At 32.5% G+C, this 15054-nt stretch overlaps 4 protein-coding genes and 1 long non-coding RNA gene across 6 annotated transcripts; 3 read left to right on the plus strand and 2 right to left on the minus strand.

Annotated features, from left to right (window-relative positions):
* On the minus strand, window positions 1–1606 carry LOC106334929. 2 transcript variants are annotated; one of them, XR_001268697.1, is made up of 4 exons: window positions 1227–1606; window positions 767–1148; window positions 563–676; window positions 1–365 (listed from the first exon to the last, which is right to left on the minus strand). It is a non-coding gene; the product is annotated as an uncharacterized LOC106334929 (long non-coding RNA). The 2 variants fall into 2 exon arrangements; XR_001268696.1 differs by having other exon boundaries at window positions 563–1148.
* A 2795-nt stretch (window positions 1607–4401) lies between these two features.
* On the plus strand, window positions 4402–4939 carry LOC106334930. The gene is made up of 2 exons (XM_013773324.1): window positions 4402–4700; window positions 4834–4939. The coding sequence occupies exons 1-2, from the start codon at window positions 4474–4476 to the stop codon at window positions 4937–4939; spliced, it is 333 nt and encodes a 110-aa protein (XP_013628778.1). The 5' UTR covers window positions 4402–4473.
* A 4735-nt stretch (window positions 4940–9674) lies between these two features.
* Window positions 9675–10354, plus strand: LOC106334932. Its single transcript, XM_013773326.1, is given in 2 exon segments — window positions 9675–10086; window positions 10088–10354. Coding segments are annotated over 2 exon segments (597 nt in total). The 5' UTR covers window positions 9675–9712; the 3' UTR covers window positions 10311–10354.
* Window positions 10355–10447: 93 nt separating this feature from the next.
* On the minus strand, window positions 10448–12074 carry LOC106334931 (asparagine synthetase [glutamine-hydrolyzing] 2). The gene is made up of 8 exons (XM_013773325.1): window positions 11943–12074; window positions 11654–11792; window positions 11465–11560; window positions 11243–11384; window positions 11074–11169; window positions 10870–10976; window positions 10646–10796; window positions 10448–10560 (listed from the first exon to the last, which is right to left on the minus strand). The coding sequence occupies exons 1-8, from the start codon at window positions 12020–12022 to the stop codon at window positions 10544–10546; spliced, it is 828 nt and encodes a 275-aa protein (XP_013628779.1). The 5' UTR covers window positions 12023–12074; the 3' UTR covers window positions 10448–10543.
* A 593-nt stretch (window positions 12075–12667) lies between these two features.
* LOC106328991 (CMP-sialic acid transporter 5) lies at window positions 12668–14514 on the plus strand. Its single transcript, XM_013767549.1, has 5 exons — window positions 12668–12906; window positions 13186–13234; window positions 13313–13885; window positions 13962–14036; window positions 14138–14514. The coding sequence occupies exons 1-5, from the start codon at window positions 12788–12790 to the stop codon at window positions 14300–14302; spliced, it is 981 nt and encodes a 326-aa protein (XP_013623003.1). The 5' UTR covers window positions 12668–12787; the 3' UTR covers window positions 14303–14514.
* The last annotated feature ends 540 nt before the right edge of the window (window positions 14515–15054 follow it).

Below are 15054 nucleotides of genomic sequence, written 5' to 3' on the forward strand. Positions count from 1 at the left end.
TAGACAGTAACATACAAACACCATTGAAAGAAAAAAAAAAGTAAAAAAGTCACAGAAGACAAACTCGTCAACATACCAAGGTGTGGGCTAAGGATAAAAAATAATTAAACTACACAGTCACACAAATCAATTTAAATAAACAAAGTAACTTTTCTAGATAACAAAACTTTTACATGTTACGCTACATGTAATGGCGTTGACTGACAGATTGAAGCAATATAAAGTAATTCTCATAGCATTAGAAGACAAAGTGATGACCAGATGAAGCTGCGCTTGCTCGGACATCGTTCTTGTGCTATGCAGACCTTGAAGTTGTGTCACAGATTACATCTCCTTGAAATCAATTTGCCCATTTTCAGTTGGTCCTTGGAAAACATAAACATAGAAAACGTAAGAGAAAGGAAACAAATGGTATGGTTATGTTTCGTTTAGAGGTCAATAATGGTGTAAATGCAAATTTTGAAATTAGAGACCCAAAACTTTAAATCAAATAACAAACTATACAAAAGACCACAGCTTTCATTAAAAAACAAAGCAGACAAACTGAAACTGCATTGCTCACATTCGGTTTGGATTGTGTTATCATCAAAACAGCGATTGAGAATTAGAAAACAAAAACCAGATGGCGAATCCTCTCCAGTGAAGCTTCATCTCCATCTTTTAAACCTCCAACAACCTAAACACCAGATCAAGAGCTTTCAAAAACCAAACCAATGATCTGAAATAGAGGAAGTGAAATCATGAATCAAAAGTGGGAAACTTAAACAGTGATGGAGCTCGAACTCCTCCATTTCCCTCAATTCTCTCAAACGCTTGTTCTTCCTCGTTCCTAACAAACTCACAATATATAAAAGATCGAACATAAAAAGATCACAGACAACTCCCAAGATCACTTTTCAAAGAAAACTGAACAGATGTCAAGTGATGCTTTGTACGTAGCAGGAGCAAGGCGTTCAGTGTCGTACCAAACATGGAAGATCAAAGCACAAATGACAGTCAGAAAACTATAGTAAACTGAGACGAAAGGCTATTACAAAGCTTTCACTAAAGATCCCTTCCCGGTGATTGAAGACCACCACGTTTAAGGCGACTTGCATAACTCTTTACTTTCTAGGCGGTTAGGAGCGATGAACCCTCAACGACAATACCTATAGTTCGTAGAAGGATCTAATTATTTTATACATCGAAACATGTAAATTAAGATAGCAAGACGTCACAATACATACCTATTGCAAGCTTCTCAAAAATGGATAAGCCTGAAACAGTTTAGAGTCTCCACTGCCTAGTAAAACATGTTCGAACAAAATCGCAGAAGAACCCTTACAGTGGTTTCAGACGATTGGCCATTAGCGGTGGTTTCCGGCGATCGGTTTGCCATGGCAAATTTCAGGAAAGTTTTGATGAATTTGAGGGAATGTGAAAACTTTGATGATTCTGAACGACAACGAAAGAGGCCCAAGAGGGAGGAGGTGGCGAGTTAATTAGCTGCGTTTCAAATTGGTTAGTAATCAAGAAGCTTTGAAAACAGATTCTCATTGTTGCTGCGGTTACGTCGGCGAAAAGGCAATCAGAACTTGGACTGTCTGACGGTCGTTACAAATTAGGTTTGGATAAAACGAAAAGGATGATATGGTCTACATGGGCTATAGGGTTTATATATTTCGGGCCAAATAGAGAAAACTTGTTTAAGCCTAACAACATCTTACAATGGTCCAGTACGATTTTCACCAGAAATCAAGATGACCTGCCTTAACGATTGGTAGGGAATATTTGTGCTGACGTGGACCCTCGAGAAGCTTTAAAATTAGTATCTTTTATATAGTAGTGATACCAAATGCTTAAAAATTATATACCAAGCCGCTATTACTAGTATAATTGGTACAACTTTGTTATTTTATAATTTGACAAAACCAAATGGGTATTTCATATGAAATGAAATCAAATACCAAAATTGATAAATGTTCATAGAGATTTCCCCTAATTTTTTAAAGATTTTCAAAAAAAAATTGACAACTATTCCACCATCACACATGTTTGGATGATCTACCTTATACTTTTAAGTTTTGTTAACTTCTTTGTCCACATAATTTTTGGAAAACATACATGAAATGTATTTTAACAAAATTGATGATTTAATTTGGCATGTGTACATAAAGAAGTGGTACAACTGAGGTAAGTTTAAATTTTACATGGTACAACTAGTTTTTTCGATTTCACTGTCAATGTACAACTATGTACAAGCCGGTACAACTCAAAAACTAGTACAACTATGTACAAACCGGTACAACTCAAATACTAGTACAACTATGTTATTTCATTTTGTATTGTGCATCACGTTTTAAACGTGTATCATGTTTTAAACATTACTAGATATTGATCCACGCTTTTAAAGCGTGAGTTTTATTTTTGGATAAAAATGTTGGTTGGTATTAAATACTATTTTTTTATCTACATATTTGTGTTAAAAACATATATTCAGTGCTTTCATATCCTACCCGGATCCGCGGTTGAACCGATAAACCCGATGATCTGTATATAATCCAATTCAAATTTAGTAAAAATTCGTTATTTAAAAATCTAATAAAACTGGGTAAAAATCTAAAAGATTATGATTAACCGTGACCCAATCCTGATTGAATCATTAAAAACCCCAAAAACTGATAATATTTCTAAAATTTAATTTTTCTATACTTTTGAATTGTACATAAAATTGAAAAAAAAAAATAACTATTAGATTTGTAATTTTTTGTACTATGATTTTTTAACTATTCAAAAAATGAAGAAAATAATATTAGAGAAAACCATAATTATTTATATAAAAATATTAGTCTTTTTGTTATTTATTTTTGAGAAATATTTTGAAGTGTTAGATCATATTTTTGTTATTTCTTTTAAACTTAATTTATATGCATTTTTACATTTTTAATATGAAATCATTTCAAAATTATTACAAATGAATAAATCTCGCTTATACACTTTCATACGCTTCCGCGTACCCGCTTTCGTTTCCATGTAACATAGGTTTAGAGAGCAAAAAAATAAAGATGCGTTTTTTTTTTTCAAAAGCAGTACAACTAATACAACTAATAAACATTAAAAAAAATTCCATATTAAATTTTATAAATAGTACAGCTAATACGAGCAAAAAAATAATAAAGATGCATTTTTTTTCAAAAACAGTACAACTAGTACAATTAATACAACTAATAAATATTAAAAAAAAATCCATATTAAATTTTATAAATAGTACAACTAATACGAGCAAAAAAATAAAGATGCGTTTTTTTCAAAAACAGTACAACTAGTACAATTAATACAACTAATAAATATTAAAAAAAAATCCATATTAAATTTTATAAATAGTACAACTAATACGAGCAAAAAAATAAAGATGCGTTTTTTTCAAAAACAGTACAACTAGTACAATTAATACAACTAATAAATATTAAAAAGTTCCATATTAAATTTTATAAATAGTACAACTAATACGAGCAAAAAAATAAAGATGCGTTTTTTTCAAAAACAGTACAACTAGTACAATTAATACAACTAATAAATATTAAAAAGTTCCATATTAAATTTTATAAATAGTACAACTAATACGAGCAAAAAAATAAAGATGCGTTTTTTTCAAAAACAGTACAACTAGTACAATTAATACAACTAATAAATATTAAAAAGTTCCATATTAAATTTTATAAATAGTACAACTAATACAACATATTACAATGTTGTATATAATATTATATTTTACAGAAAAGTTAAATATAATATTATAGAAAATAAACTAATCACAACATATTACAAGTTTAACCACACAACGAATAATAGTTGTGCTGACTGAGGTTTACAAACACTATTAATAGATTTTGTGGTTAGAGTTTCGGAGCTGAATCTTCTCTTTTGAAGTCGAGGTTTTGTAGGCCGCGAGATGCCTTTGTGGGTGGTCTTGACAAATCAAGGGATGGACATGTGGTCTGATCTTGGACACGCCAGATTCGGTAAAGTTTACCGTTCAGATTTGTCTGCCACCGTTATCCATCGAGAATAACTAGTATAACTAATAAAATTGTACAACTAGTTCAAATGTACAACAGTACAACTAATATAATTGGTATAACTGTACAGGTAATACAACTGGTATAACTAATAAAATTAATTTTTAATATTAAAAATAATAAATAAATCTGGGCCGGATTTTGGATACATGGGTTTGAGTCCGAATATATATGGTTGGATTGATAAATAATTTAAAGTTTTCAGGTTTTTGGGACATTTTGTTCTTTTTTATATTAAATTTAATTCAAAAAGAAATTCAAATTGAAAGAGGTCTAAAGTAGATTTTTTTTTATACCCAAGTGGGTCATTATAGCATTTGATCCTTAAATAACTTGTGTTTTGCTTCTATTGCTCATCCCCATTGCCTCCTATCTCCCACTTGAATTCACACGCTTCTTATTAGAGAGAGAAAGAATGGTCTTGGGAAAGCGTCGCGGCTCTTTGATCAAGAGAACAGCAATCATGAGAACGATCACAGACGATACAGCCACGACCTATCATATTGCATCTCAGCCGTCTGATCATCTAACCATTCATAATCCGACGGTGATGATATCTACTAAGAACGATAATGACTTCTTGAGGACTTGTAGCCTCTGCAATCAAAATCTCTGCCATCGTCGTGACATTTATATGTATAGGTACGTATTTATGTTTCTAAATCAACCCTTTAAATATATGTTTATTAATATTGCGTATATCTTTATAGATATCGTATAAGTAATCATTTATCGCATATGATGGAAAATGTTATATTTGTACTTTTTGTCGCAGGGGGGACAACGCATTTTGTAGCTTAGAGTGCAGGGGGAAGCAAATTAAGCTGGATGAGAGAAAAGTGAATAACGGCGTAGCATCCAACAAACCCATTCGTATTTGATTGATTGTGTATATGATCTACTATTCTACATAATAAACTAATAAATAGTCATATATTCGTTTTGTATATAAGAATAATAAGAAAAAATATTACCAGAGAAGAAAAGAAAATGACACGAAATAGTTGTGGTGATCTAACTTCATAAGCATGATCATTAACTGAGATGTAGACTGTCATTAAGTTAATTTGCTCGTGTAATATTTCTTATATCAATGTTAACGTTCAGGTGATCCACTGCTGTTATGTACAATTACACAGAGAGGAAATTTAATAAATGTAGTTAGATTATAATATCTGATGTAGACGGACTAATTCTCAAATGTTGTTTATTTTACTTATTTTGCTAAAAGATTCTCAAATGTTATTAGAAATATAAATTTTTTGATAGAGATAGAAAACCTGTACTTAAATGTATCAAATCTTAAATGACGAAAGTAAAAGATTTGTATACTTTTAAGTGGACATTCCATTTGACCAGCTACATCTCCCAAATATTTAAACATTGAAAAGAAATTATAATCTTATGATTTTGTGTTCTGGGGTGTTAGTGGTAGGCGGACTACGGAGAGATCCGGGTTCATCTCACGAGATTAAAACTGTGTAGTTCACACTAATACAAAGTCATGTTTTAGGCCTTATTACTGGAATGAGTCCATCGGTGGACCACACTATCTCTTTAGAGATTAATATATCTAAGTCTCTCTTTTAAAAAAATAAAAATAAATAAAAAATCTTTTCAAAAAAGTCTCTCTATGGACTTAAAACATCCTAAGATTAGAAAAAATGTTTGTGTTCGTTTTAATGGTTTATATTTATTTATTTTAAGATGTATTTTTTTGTCATCTCAATTTATTAAAAGCCAAAAAACCAGCATAGTACAAAAACAAGAAAGAGGCTCAAAGAACAAGCCCAAAAGAAAAAAAAGACTCGACAGCTCATGATCAAACACGTCGCGCAGGCGGCAGATGGACACTTGGCGGTAGAGCAGAGACATCCCTTTCTTCATCGATTCCGAAAACGTTGTCAGAAAGTCTAACCGGAGAACCACCGGACACACCGGAACGAGAGGCTCAGGAAAAGAGCAGCTGAATGCCATAGAAACAGGAAATCAGTAGCCAATCCGCACCATCGTTTCAGAGAAATTTGATTCAAACTAACCAAAATCTAATAAAACTCGAAGAAACTGAAATCTAATATCAAAAGCCATCTTTATAGATAATAATAAGCTCGATGGAACCACCCAGAACGAGAATAGATCTCAGCTTTCCAAAATCATTCTTTGAAAAGTGGAATCGAATAAAATCAAAGAAACAATGGAAAGAAACGAAAAAAAACTTTACAAACTTAGATAAAACTTAATATAAACATATGAAATCCATCAGAGATGGAGATGAATTTCAAAATAACAGCCGGCTAAGATGATGCTTTGGGAGATGAATTATTATCAATTTCTGTATCCTAGAAAAGTCAGTTTATTAATCCATACATTAACAAGAGATATAGCAAGCTGCTAGATGTGGTATATTCTTAGCATGCAAACTAATAATAGATGATAATCCGTGTGCATGTGCGGGGTGATTTCTTATAATAATGTTTGTTTATGAAATAATTTAACATTTTGCAACACTACAATCTTTATCGATTATAAAATGACGAATACAAATGTTGGTCTCTTAAATATATCATCATTGTGGAAGAGTTAACGTATTACATCTCATTTTAATTATTTTTAAGACTTCTTATGCACAAAAGGATATTAAGTTTTGCGGCTGACACAAATCACCAAAACCAAATAGGCAATATCGACTGTAAGAGATTATGTTTTCTGCTCTCGATTTGTTTACTATTGACTCTCCATAAGTGATTTCATTTTCTACCTCTATATAATTGTGCTTTCATTCTCGTTTTTGTTTCATTGATATGAGTTAAGTTTTTTTTTTTTAACTTCTTTTATGAATTCAGTGAATTACATAAGTGTCAATTAAAAAAAAAAAGTCATCTGTAAAAATTAGTTTAACTCCATATACATATCTAAGAATTAAAATTTTGAAAAAAATCACCGGCAAACTATATTAACAGGTTAGTGTTAAAATCTAATATATCAAGCTGTTAGAGAATATAAGTGCAGACTCTAAATATAAGTGCAGACTCGAAATATAAATGTATGTCTAGTATATATTCATCAGCTCCGTCTAAAAATCATCTAATTAGAACAATAAAACAAATTACTTATTTCACCAGTTCGGGTAATATCTGAATCCGAACGGGTAATATCCGAATCCGAATGGATATCCGAAGATAATCAAACATAAGTATACTTAACCATATACTTCTAGTTTATTTCTCTCATTTTATTCAAAATATTTATATTAATGATCTTTATTGCTCAAAATTAGATAATATACATATAATTATGGACAAAATCATTTTCTACTCACTTAAAATACATATCAAGCTCTTGTTTCTTGCATTAACAAAAGTTGCATCTAAATTTTCAAAACAACAACTAAATTAGTGTCTTTCTATTTTTAAAGTTTTATCTCCAAACCTATTAATAGTTTAACCTTTTAAAAATTATAAAACCAGTTAAGTTAAAATATATTTTAAATACAAAAAACTTAAACAATAAATAATTTTTTTTTTTTTTTCAAAATTTAAATATTTGAACCCGACCCAAAATATCCAAACCCGAACATAAAATACCCGAACCCGACTCGAAGTGTAGAAATACCTGAACCGGTTCTATACCTTTATACTGAAATATCCGATACAAACCCAAATGTGTATTCGAATGCCCACCCCTATGATATATGATCATTTGTATCTTGTTTGAACAAAAAAAGTCAAAACCATTGATCACAAAATTTTCAATGTGGGACTTTTACCTTTTTTAGTAATTTATAGTCGTTTTAAAAAATTCAAAATATAACATATAAGAAAAAATCTAATTTTTTATTATATGCTTAATGTGATTGTTTAATTTCTTTTATAGTATAAAATTAAACAAGATTTTTTTATCAAATATGTATATTCATAATCATTAATTATCATATATATGTTAATCATATTAGTTAATTCCGTAGCTTTTATTTAAAGAAAGAAAAAATATTCTTTTGTACACTATTAATTAATTTGATAGTTAGATTAGTGAAAAGCATAGTATATGTTTATATGAACCAACTTATTTTTCTAACAAATCTACGAATCATTCTCGTGATGACACGTGGTTACGAAAATACGTTGATGCTACAAGATTAATATATAGGGGATTTTAGACAATTCAAGGTTGCGTACTTTTACAGTTACAAAAAAAAAAGGTTGCGTACTTTTAGGGCTTTGTGTTAAAATTACTCGTTAGTTAATTTGTACTAGGTGTTTTCCTGCAGTAAAAATTTTTTTAATCTAACTTATTTAAAAATAAATTTTATTAAATATTATAGATTTTACTATTTTCTTACTAATATTTAATATAGATTTGATATATATTAAATCAATTTGTATAAAACTAATAAAAATAATATAAAATTGTATAATTATCAAATATTTAACCTAAACAATATTTATAAAATTTCTAGATATATAAGACTAATGATCTTACGATTAGATATTTAAATTTTTTAAAAATTGTAGAAAGTTTTGAAAGGTTTAGTAATACAAATTGTATAAGTATACAAAATAATAATATTTCAAAATTTGAAATGTTATAAATGAATATATTTATTTTATAGATGATATATGAGTTATTACGATATTTTAAAAAAGTTTACCAAAAAGAAATATCAATATTAAATGTAATATATGAATTATTACCATATTCTAATAAGTTTGCCAAAATATAAATCAACATTAAATGAAATTATCCATGTTATATTTTTTCGGAAGCCATGTCATCAATTTCAGCAGCCATGTCATATTTGTTTTTGAGAAATTGATTATAGAAAGGACATGTGGCATAATTAATTCGTAAATATAGTCGATGGGATGGGATGGGATGGGATTTCTTGTGAGATAAAACTTAACAAAAAACAATCGTATAACCAGATTTGAGGCTTCGTACTCATTTGGTTAGAGGGCTTTAACTCCACCTTATGGGTTCAAATTTAAAATACAGATGTGAAAAATGAGCCGTTATATGGGCCAATAAGCATGTCTCTTTGGACGTAGGCTTCTGGGTTAAATCCTCATGCACAGTTACACCTTACATTCCAACATAGCAACAGAATTTTTAATACTTCTTCTGGTGTAGTCAGTGATTTTGTGATAAAATCCAAATTAAATTTTGGTGGGTCCAGTTAAAAGATTTGGAGTTTGATTCTTGGTAAGATTTTGGACATAGAAGATCAAAACTTGCTTCACTTCCATAATATTATAAAAGATCATCGTATTAACACAACACAAGGGTTAATTTTTATTGGAGCAATGAGGATATGCACCAAGTCATGATCTAGTCCACCCATGTATTATAAAACCCCTTTGTGTTATTTTTAATATGAATACTGTCTATTACTATACTTTAAAGCTAAAGTAAGTGACAAAGTGTTGTCCTTTGGAATTCTACAATGGATAAATCTAGGACCACTTACTAAGATCTCGAATCATACAAACTACCACTAAGAAACTCAAAAGTTATGCGTTATGCACTACATAAACTAATAGAATATTATGATCACCTTCCACCATAAGGATATATAAATACAAGAGTCTTTGTTCCATCAACATATCCATCAACAAAATTTTATCTTTGATTCTTGATTTTGTAAGAGAGAAAAAAAAATGGGTGTTATGGGGAAGAAACTTAGTTCACTAAAATGCGAAGTGAGAGTAATAGAAGCAAGAAACGTGGAGATCAAGTCACAAGCTAGTACTCTGTTCGTTAGATTCTATCTCTCTGCAGGACACAACAGAAAGATAGAAGTAAACACAAGAGAGCTCTGTCAGAAATCAGAAAATCTCGTATGGGATCAATCTTTTGGTCTGGAGTGTCAAGGCAACGAAGCAGCAGTCGAGGAGTTAAAGCAACAAAGAGTCGTTTTCGAGCTAAGGAGGAGGAAAACAGCTTCTTTTTTAAGGAAGTCATCGAGATCAGAGGTTGTAGGGAGAGGGGAAGTCTCGTGGGAATCGGTTTTCGAGTCAAGGGGCATGGAGATGGAGATTTGTAGTGATGAGTGAATCAAAAACCCCGCTGTTTGGAGATGGGAGCCCTGTCTTGTTGAAGATAGGTTTGAAAGTCCAAGCTTTAGAGATGAAGAAGACGTTGATCAATAAGAAAGAGAAGCTTTGTGCATGTTGTAGCAGTAGTAGAGACTGTAAAAGCTGTAGTTGCTTAGATTACGAAGCTTTTGCTTTAGCTTGTGCTCTAGATTGTATTTAAGAAAACAGATTTTGATACAAATCAACAAACTCAAATAGCATTGATAGATAGTTGCAGAACCAGATTTGATTTTTCTGGACATGAGAAACATTGGCGTGCTAGCTCTTATGGTAGTCACGTCATATGTCTCAATATGGTAAATGACTTCCTCTATCGCATCTATCCCGTCCTGAACTGTAAAATGAAACTCGTGGTGGCGTGTCCCAAGATAGTTAGCAACTTCTCTGCCAGCTTTAAGATCCGGCGACCCCTGAAAAGCAACAACAGAATATATATATATATAGTAAGTATCTCCCACGGGGCAAACTCTGGTGATAAGTTTAAAACCTTCAAACCAATGCAAAATGTATGCAACTGTGAACCCCATTGAGCAGCTTCAGATTTTTCCAAATGGTGTAGTGCAACTGAAGCAACGAGGGAGGAGTCTAAACCTCCAGAGAGAAGAACTCCGAAAGGCACATCAGTCATTAGTCTCTTTATCACAGCCTACAAAAAATATTACGTTCATGCTTCAAAAACCTTTTACAGCAATAGGACTGAACATTTTGAGGATAAAAACCTGCTCAAAGGCATTGCGGAGGACTAAAGGATCATATGGGGTTGAAGGAAGGGTTGAAGGAACCAGCTCAGAGTACCATGGAGGATTGTACCACCTCCTAAGCCCTCCTACAAGGTAAACACAATTTTCAAATGAAACTACAAAGCGTAAAAAATGCCTCAAATTTAATTTAATGGTATAATAATAATAATAATAATACAATACCTTGTTTACTTGAATAGATGTGGCCTGGAGGGAAAGCCATAAACTGCTCACAATCATCACTAAGTGCCTTCATCTCAGAAGCAAACCAGACAGAACCTATTAAGAAGAGTTACTAAACTTTAGATACTACTTGATGAGACCAGATCTTAAACCATTAAAGTATAAATACCATCAACACCCCATCCAATGTATAAGGGGATGACACCAATAGCGTCCCTTGCAGCTATAAAACTCTTGTCACGTGTATCAAGAAGGACAAAGGCAAACATTCCATCCAACATGTCAATAAACTCCTCTCCATGTTCTTCATACTGCAAACAATGTAGATGTTCAGAATTACAATTGAAAGCTTAGAGCAACTAACTAAACTATTCAGAATCTTTTAACTTACAAGATGAGCAATGACTTCACAGTCACTACCAGTCCAGAACTGATGAGACTTCAGCTTCTCACGCAGGATCTTGTGGTTGTATATCTCTCCATTGACCTGAAAATCATTTCCACATTTTTTGATTGACCGTATTCAGATGATAGTTATTGAGAAGAAAGCAACAAAGAAGGTATCGAAAGAGAAAAGTACAGTGACAACGACGGTCTTGTCTTGGTTATAGAGAGGCTGGTCTCCGGAAGTTGGGTCAATGATGGCTAAACGCTCATGAGCAAGGTAACAATCTTCATGGCTATGGAGTCCACTCCAGTCAGGACCTCTATGCCTCAATCTATACACAAACATAAAGATGACATCTTTTTGAAAGAAACACATTGCCCATGATTAAAAGTTGAAACCTTTGGAATACGAATTCATAAAACGATTGTCGCATTGCTTTATTGTCAATGGATGATTCAATGAGAAAGGGAGGGAAGAGTACCTGCGAGAGAGCTCGATGATACGAGAACGTTTAGCTTGAGAGTTGTCGATGCAACCAAGGACTGCCAGTATCCCACACATTGTGGTGATGTGGCAAAGGAACAGTCTTCTCTGATAAACAAATGGATTGAAGAAGAGTTGTATTTATTTCTATAGGGAGGCTTTCAAGTTTCAATCGCAGCCGTTGATTCTGACATTTCACTTTATAACCCTAATCTTTTTGTTTTCTTTTATTTTGGACTCATTATTGTGATTGGTAGAGAAATCTCTATATCCAGGAAAAATCATTGTCCAAGTTGGAGAAGTTATAAAAACATTACCACATGCTATATACAGTATTTTGGCCTTTCACATTTCGAAATCACGTTTTGAACGATTGGCTCAGATTTTCATTCATCAAAGAGTTTTACAAAATCAGTCTCACTTATTCAATGATTTTTTTGTGAATATAATTAGCTATTTTTCTCTCCATATATACACTATCTACATCATCTAAACCAAAAAAAATCTAAATATTAAATTTTATTATTTAATATATTTGATTTGTATAATAATTGTTTTCACATTCTATTTAATTGGATTTGTCATCCTAGTATACAAAATATGATGAAAATAATCGAAAAAGGACTTAATTAGAGATGTTTGTTCCTTTTTGCTAGATTTAGTAAAGTTGATGGACTGATTTGCAAAATGTTTTTACTAAATATAACTAACTACGAGTCGAACAAAACGACGCCGGGTTGGTAGATCATCTCCTGAGAAGAAGAAGAAGTGTCGTGAGTTTCTACAAAAGCACAGGCACACACATTCTCCACCAACAGCGAAGAAGGCGATCTATTGGATTCAATGGCGGCGTCTAACGGAGCAAAGAGTCCTTCGAAGATGGGCCCTAAGGTTTTGTTTTACTCCTTACTGCTAACGCTTCAGTACGGAGCACAGCCTCTGATCTCCAAACGCTGCATCGGGTACAACCTTAATGCCCTCTAAATCTCTCTTCTTGGTGATTAGTTGAGTGCCCTATTCGGTGTGTTTGTTTCTGGAAAACGCGAGATTTTTTTTTGTGTTTGGATTTTACAAGTTTTTTATGCAATTTGATTTCTGGGGTAATCTGTTTGTATGCTCTGATCGATTCAATCTGCGAATTTTTGTTCATAATAGTTATTAAAGTTCCAAACTTTGAATCGGGAAACCTAAGTTTTGTCGTTATTCTTGTCATGGTTTTGATTGATTTTTTTTCTTTGCAGGAAGGAGGTTATTGTAACTTCATCCGTTTTGACATGCGAGATTGTTAAGGTGATTTAAACTCTTGAAATTTTTGACAGTTGGGGAATGATGTTTCTGAAGCTTCGGCTGTATGTCCTTTGTTTTCAGGTTGTATGTGCTCTGATTCTCATGGCAAGAGATGGTAGTTTGAAAGGGTTAGCAAAAGAGTGGACGTTGATGGGATCCTTGACCGCATCTGGACTTCCTGCAGCCATATATGCACTTCAGAACAGTTTGCTTCAGATCTCCTACAGGAGTCTTGACTCCTTGACTTTTTCTATTCTCAACCAGACCAAAATCTTTTTCACTGCATTCTTTACATTCATCATACTAAGGCAGAAGCAATCAGTTCAACAAATAGGAGCTTTGTGTTTATTGATCATGGCAGCAGTCCTTCTAAGTGTTGGTGAAGGCTCTAACAAGACTTCTTCAAGTGGCATTAATCCGGAACAGGTGCTGTTTTCTGGAATCATCCCGGTCTTGGTAGCCTCTGTGCTCTCGGGTTTAGCCTCTTCTCTATGTCAATGGGCTTCTCAGGTCAAGAAGCATTCATCATACTTAATGACAGTAGAAATGTCTATTGTTGGAAGCCTCTGCATGTTAGCAAGTACCCTTAAATCTCCAGATGGTGAAGCCATCAAAAGACATGGTTTCTTTCATGGTTGGACTGCTTTAACCCTGGTAAACTGCTTTCTCCATCTCGATGGTAAGACTCTTATTGCTAAATGTTTCTAATGCACTGTGATTGTTCTTACAGGTCCCAGTTATAAGCAATGCTCTCGGTGGAATACTCGTTGGCCTAGTTACATCACATGCTGGTGGTGTAAGAAAGGTAAAAAACAAAGAAGCTTCCTAATCATTTCTTACACAGTTCAATACTATTCAACAAAAACTGAAGCTTATGTGCAATGTGTTTTTGTTTTTATTCCAAAGGGATTTGTGATTGTCTCGGCATTACTTGTCACCGCTCTGCTGCAGTTTGCGTTTGAAGGAAAACCGCCTTCATCTTATTGTCTCGTAGCTCTTCCTCTCGTGATCAGTAGTATCTCATTGTACCAGAAATATCCATACCTGGACAAGAAGAAGAAGAAGGTCTAAGAACCTTTTACATCTTCTCAGATTCACAGGGGTAGCTGCTGCTAAATATCTAGATGATAGTGATTCTTGGACCATTCAGAAGAATTTGTATTATTACATTGATAGGGTAATACATATGGAATGAGTCCTGTAATGATCTGAGTCCATGTTATGAGTTTTATTTTATCAAAAACTTTAGCTCTTGATTCGGTGCGTTTATCTGTTCTGGCGTATTTATGATTGTGTACGGTGTCTGAATCTGAGTTCGGCCTATGTGTTTGAAACGGGGCAAGAATAACGCAAATTCAACCACTAATCTTATATTATTAGCGTTGGTAAAAACCAAGTTACTTATTTCATGTAGGGTAACTTCGACAACAGTTATCAACTTATCATCAGTAGGCCTGAGAGGATCGGATATCCGGACAATTTTAAGGTATCCGGATTCAGATCCTTATCCGGCGGATCCATAATTTTACTATCTTTATCCGGATCCGGGGTTCTCGGATATCCGGGTGTCGGATATCCTTCTAAAAATTGTAATATCCGGATCCGGATTTGGATCCTTAAAATAAATAAAAATAATATTAATATATAAAAATATTAAAAATAATTTAAAAATAAAAAAAATATATAATGTTTTTAATTATTTCTATGTATAATATTACAAAATTTATATATACTATTATAAAAATAAAAATATATTAAATAAATTAATTTTTATATATAGATATTACTATTTTTGAAATAGTTATTAATAAAACTTACGGATC

Source organism: Brassica oleracea, chromosome C3, assembly GCF_000695525.1.
Source record: "Brassica oleracea var. oleracea cultivar TO1000 chromosome C3, BOL, whole genome shotgun sequence".
NCBI classification, from domain to species: Eukaryota; Viridiplantae; Streptophyta; class Magnoliopsida; order Brassicales; family Brassicaceae; genus Brassica; species Brassica oleracea.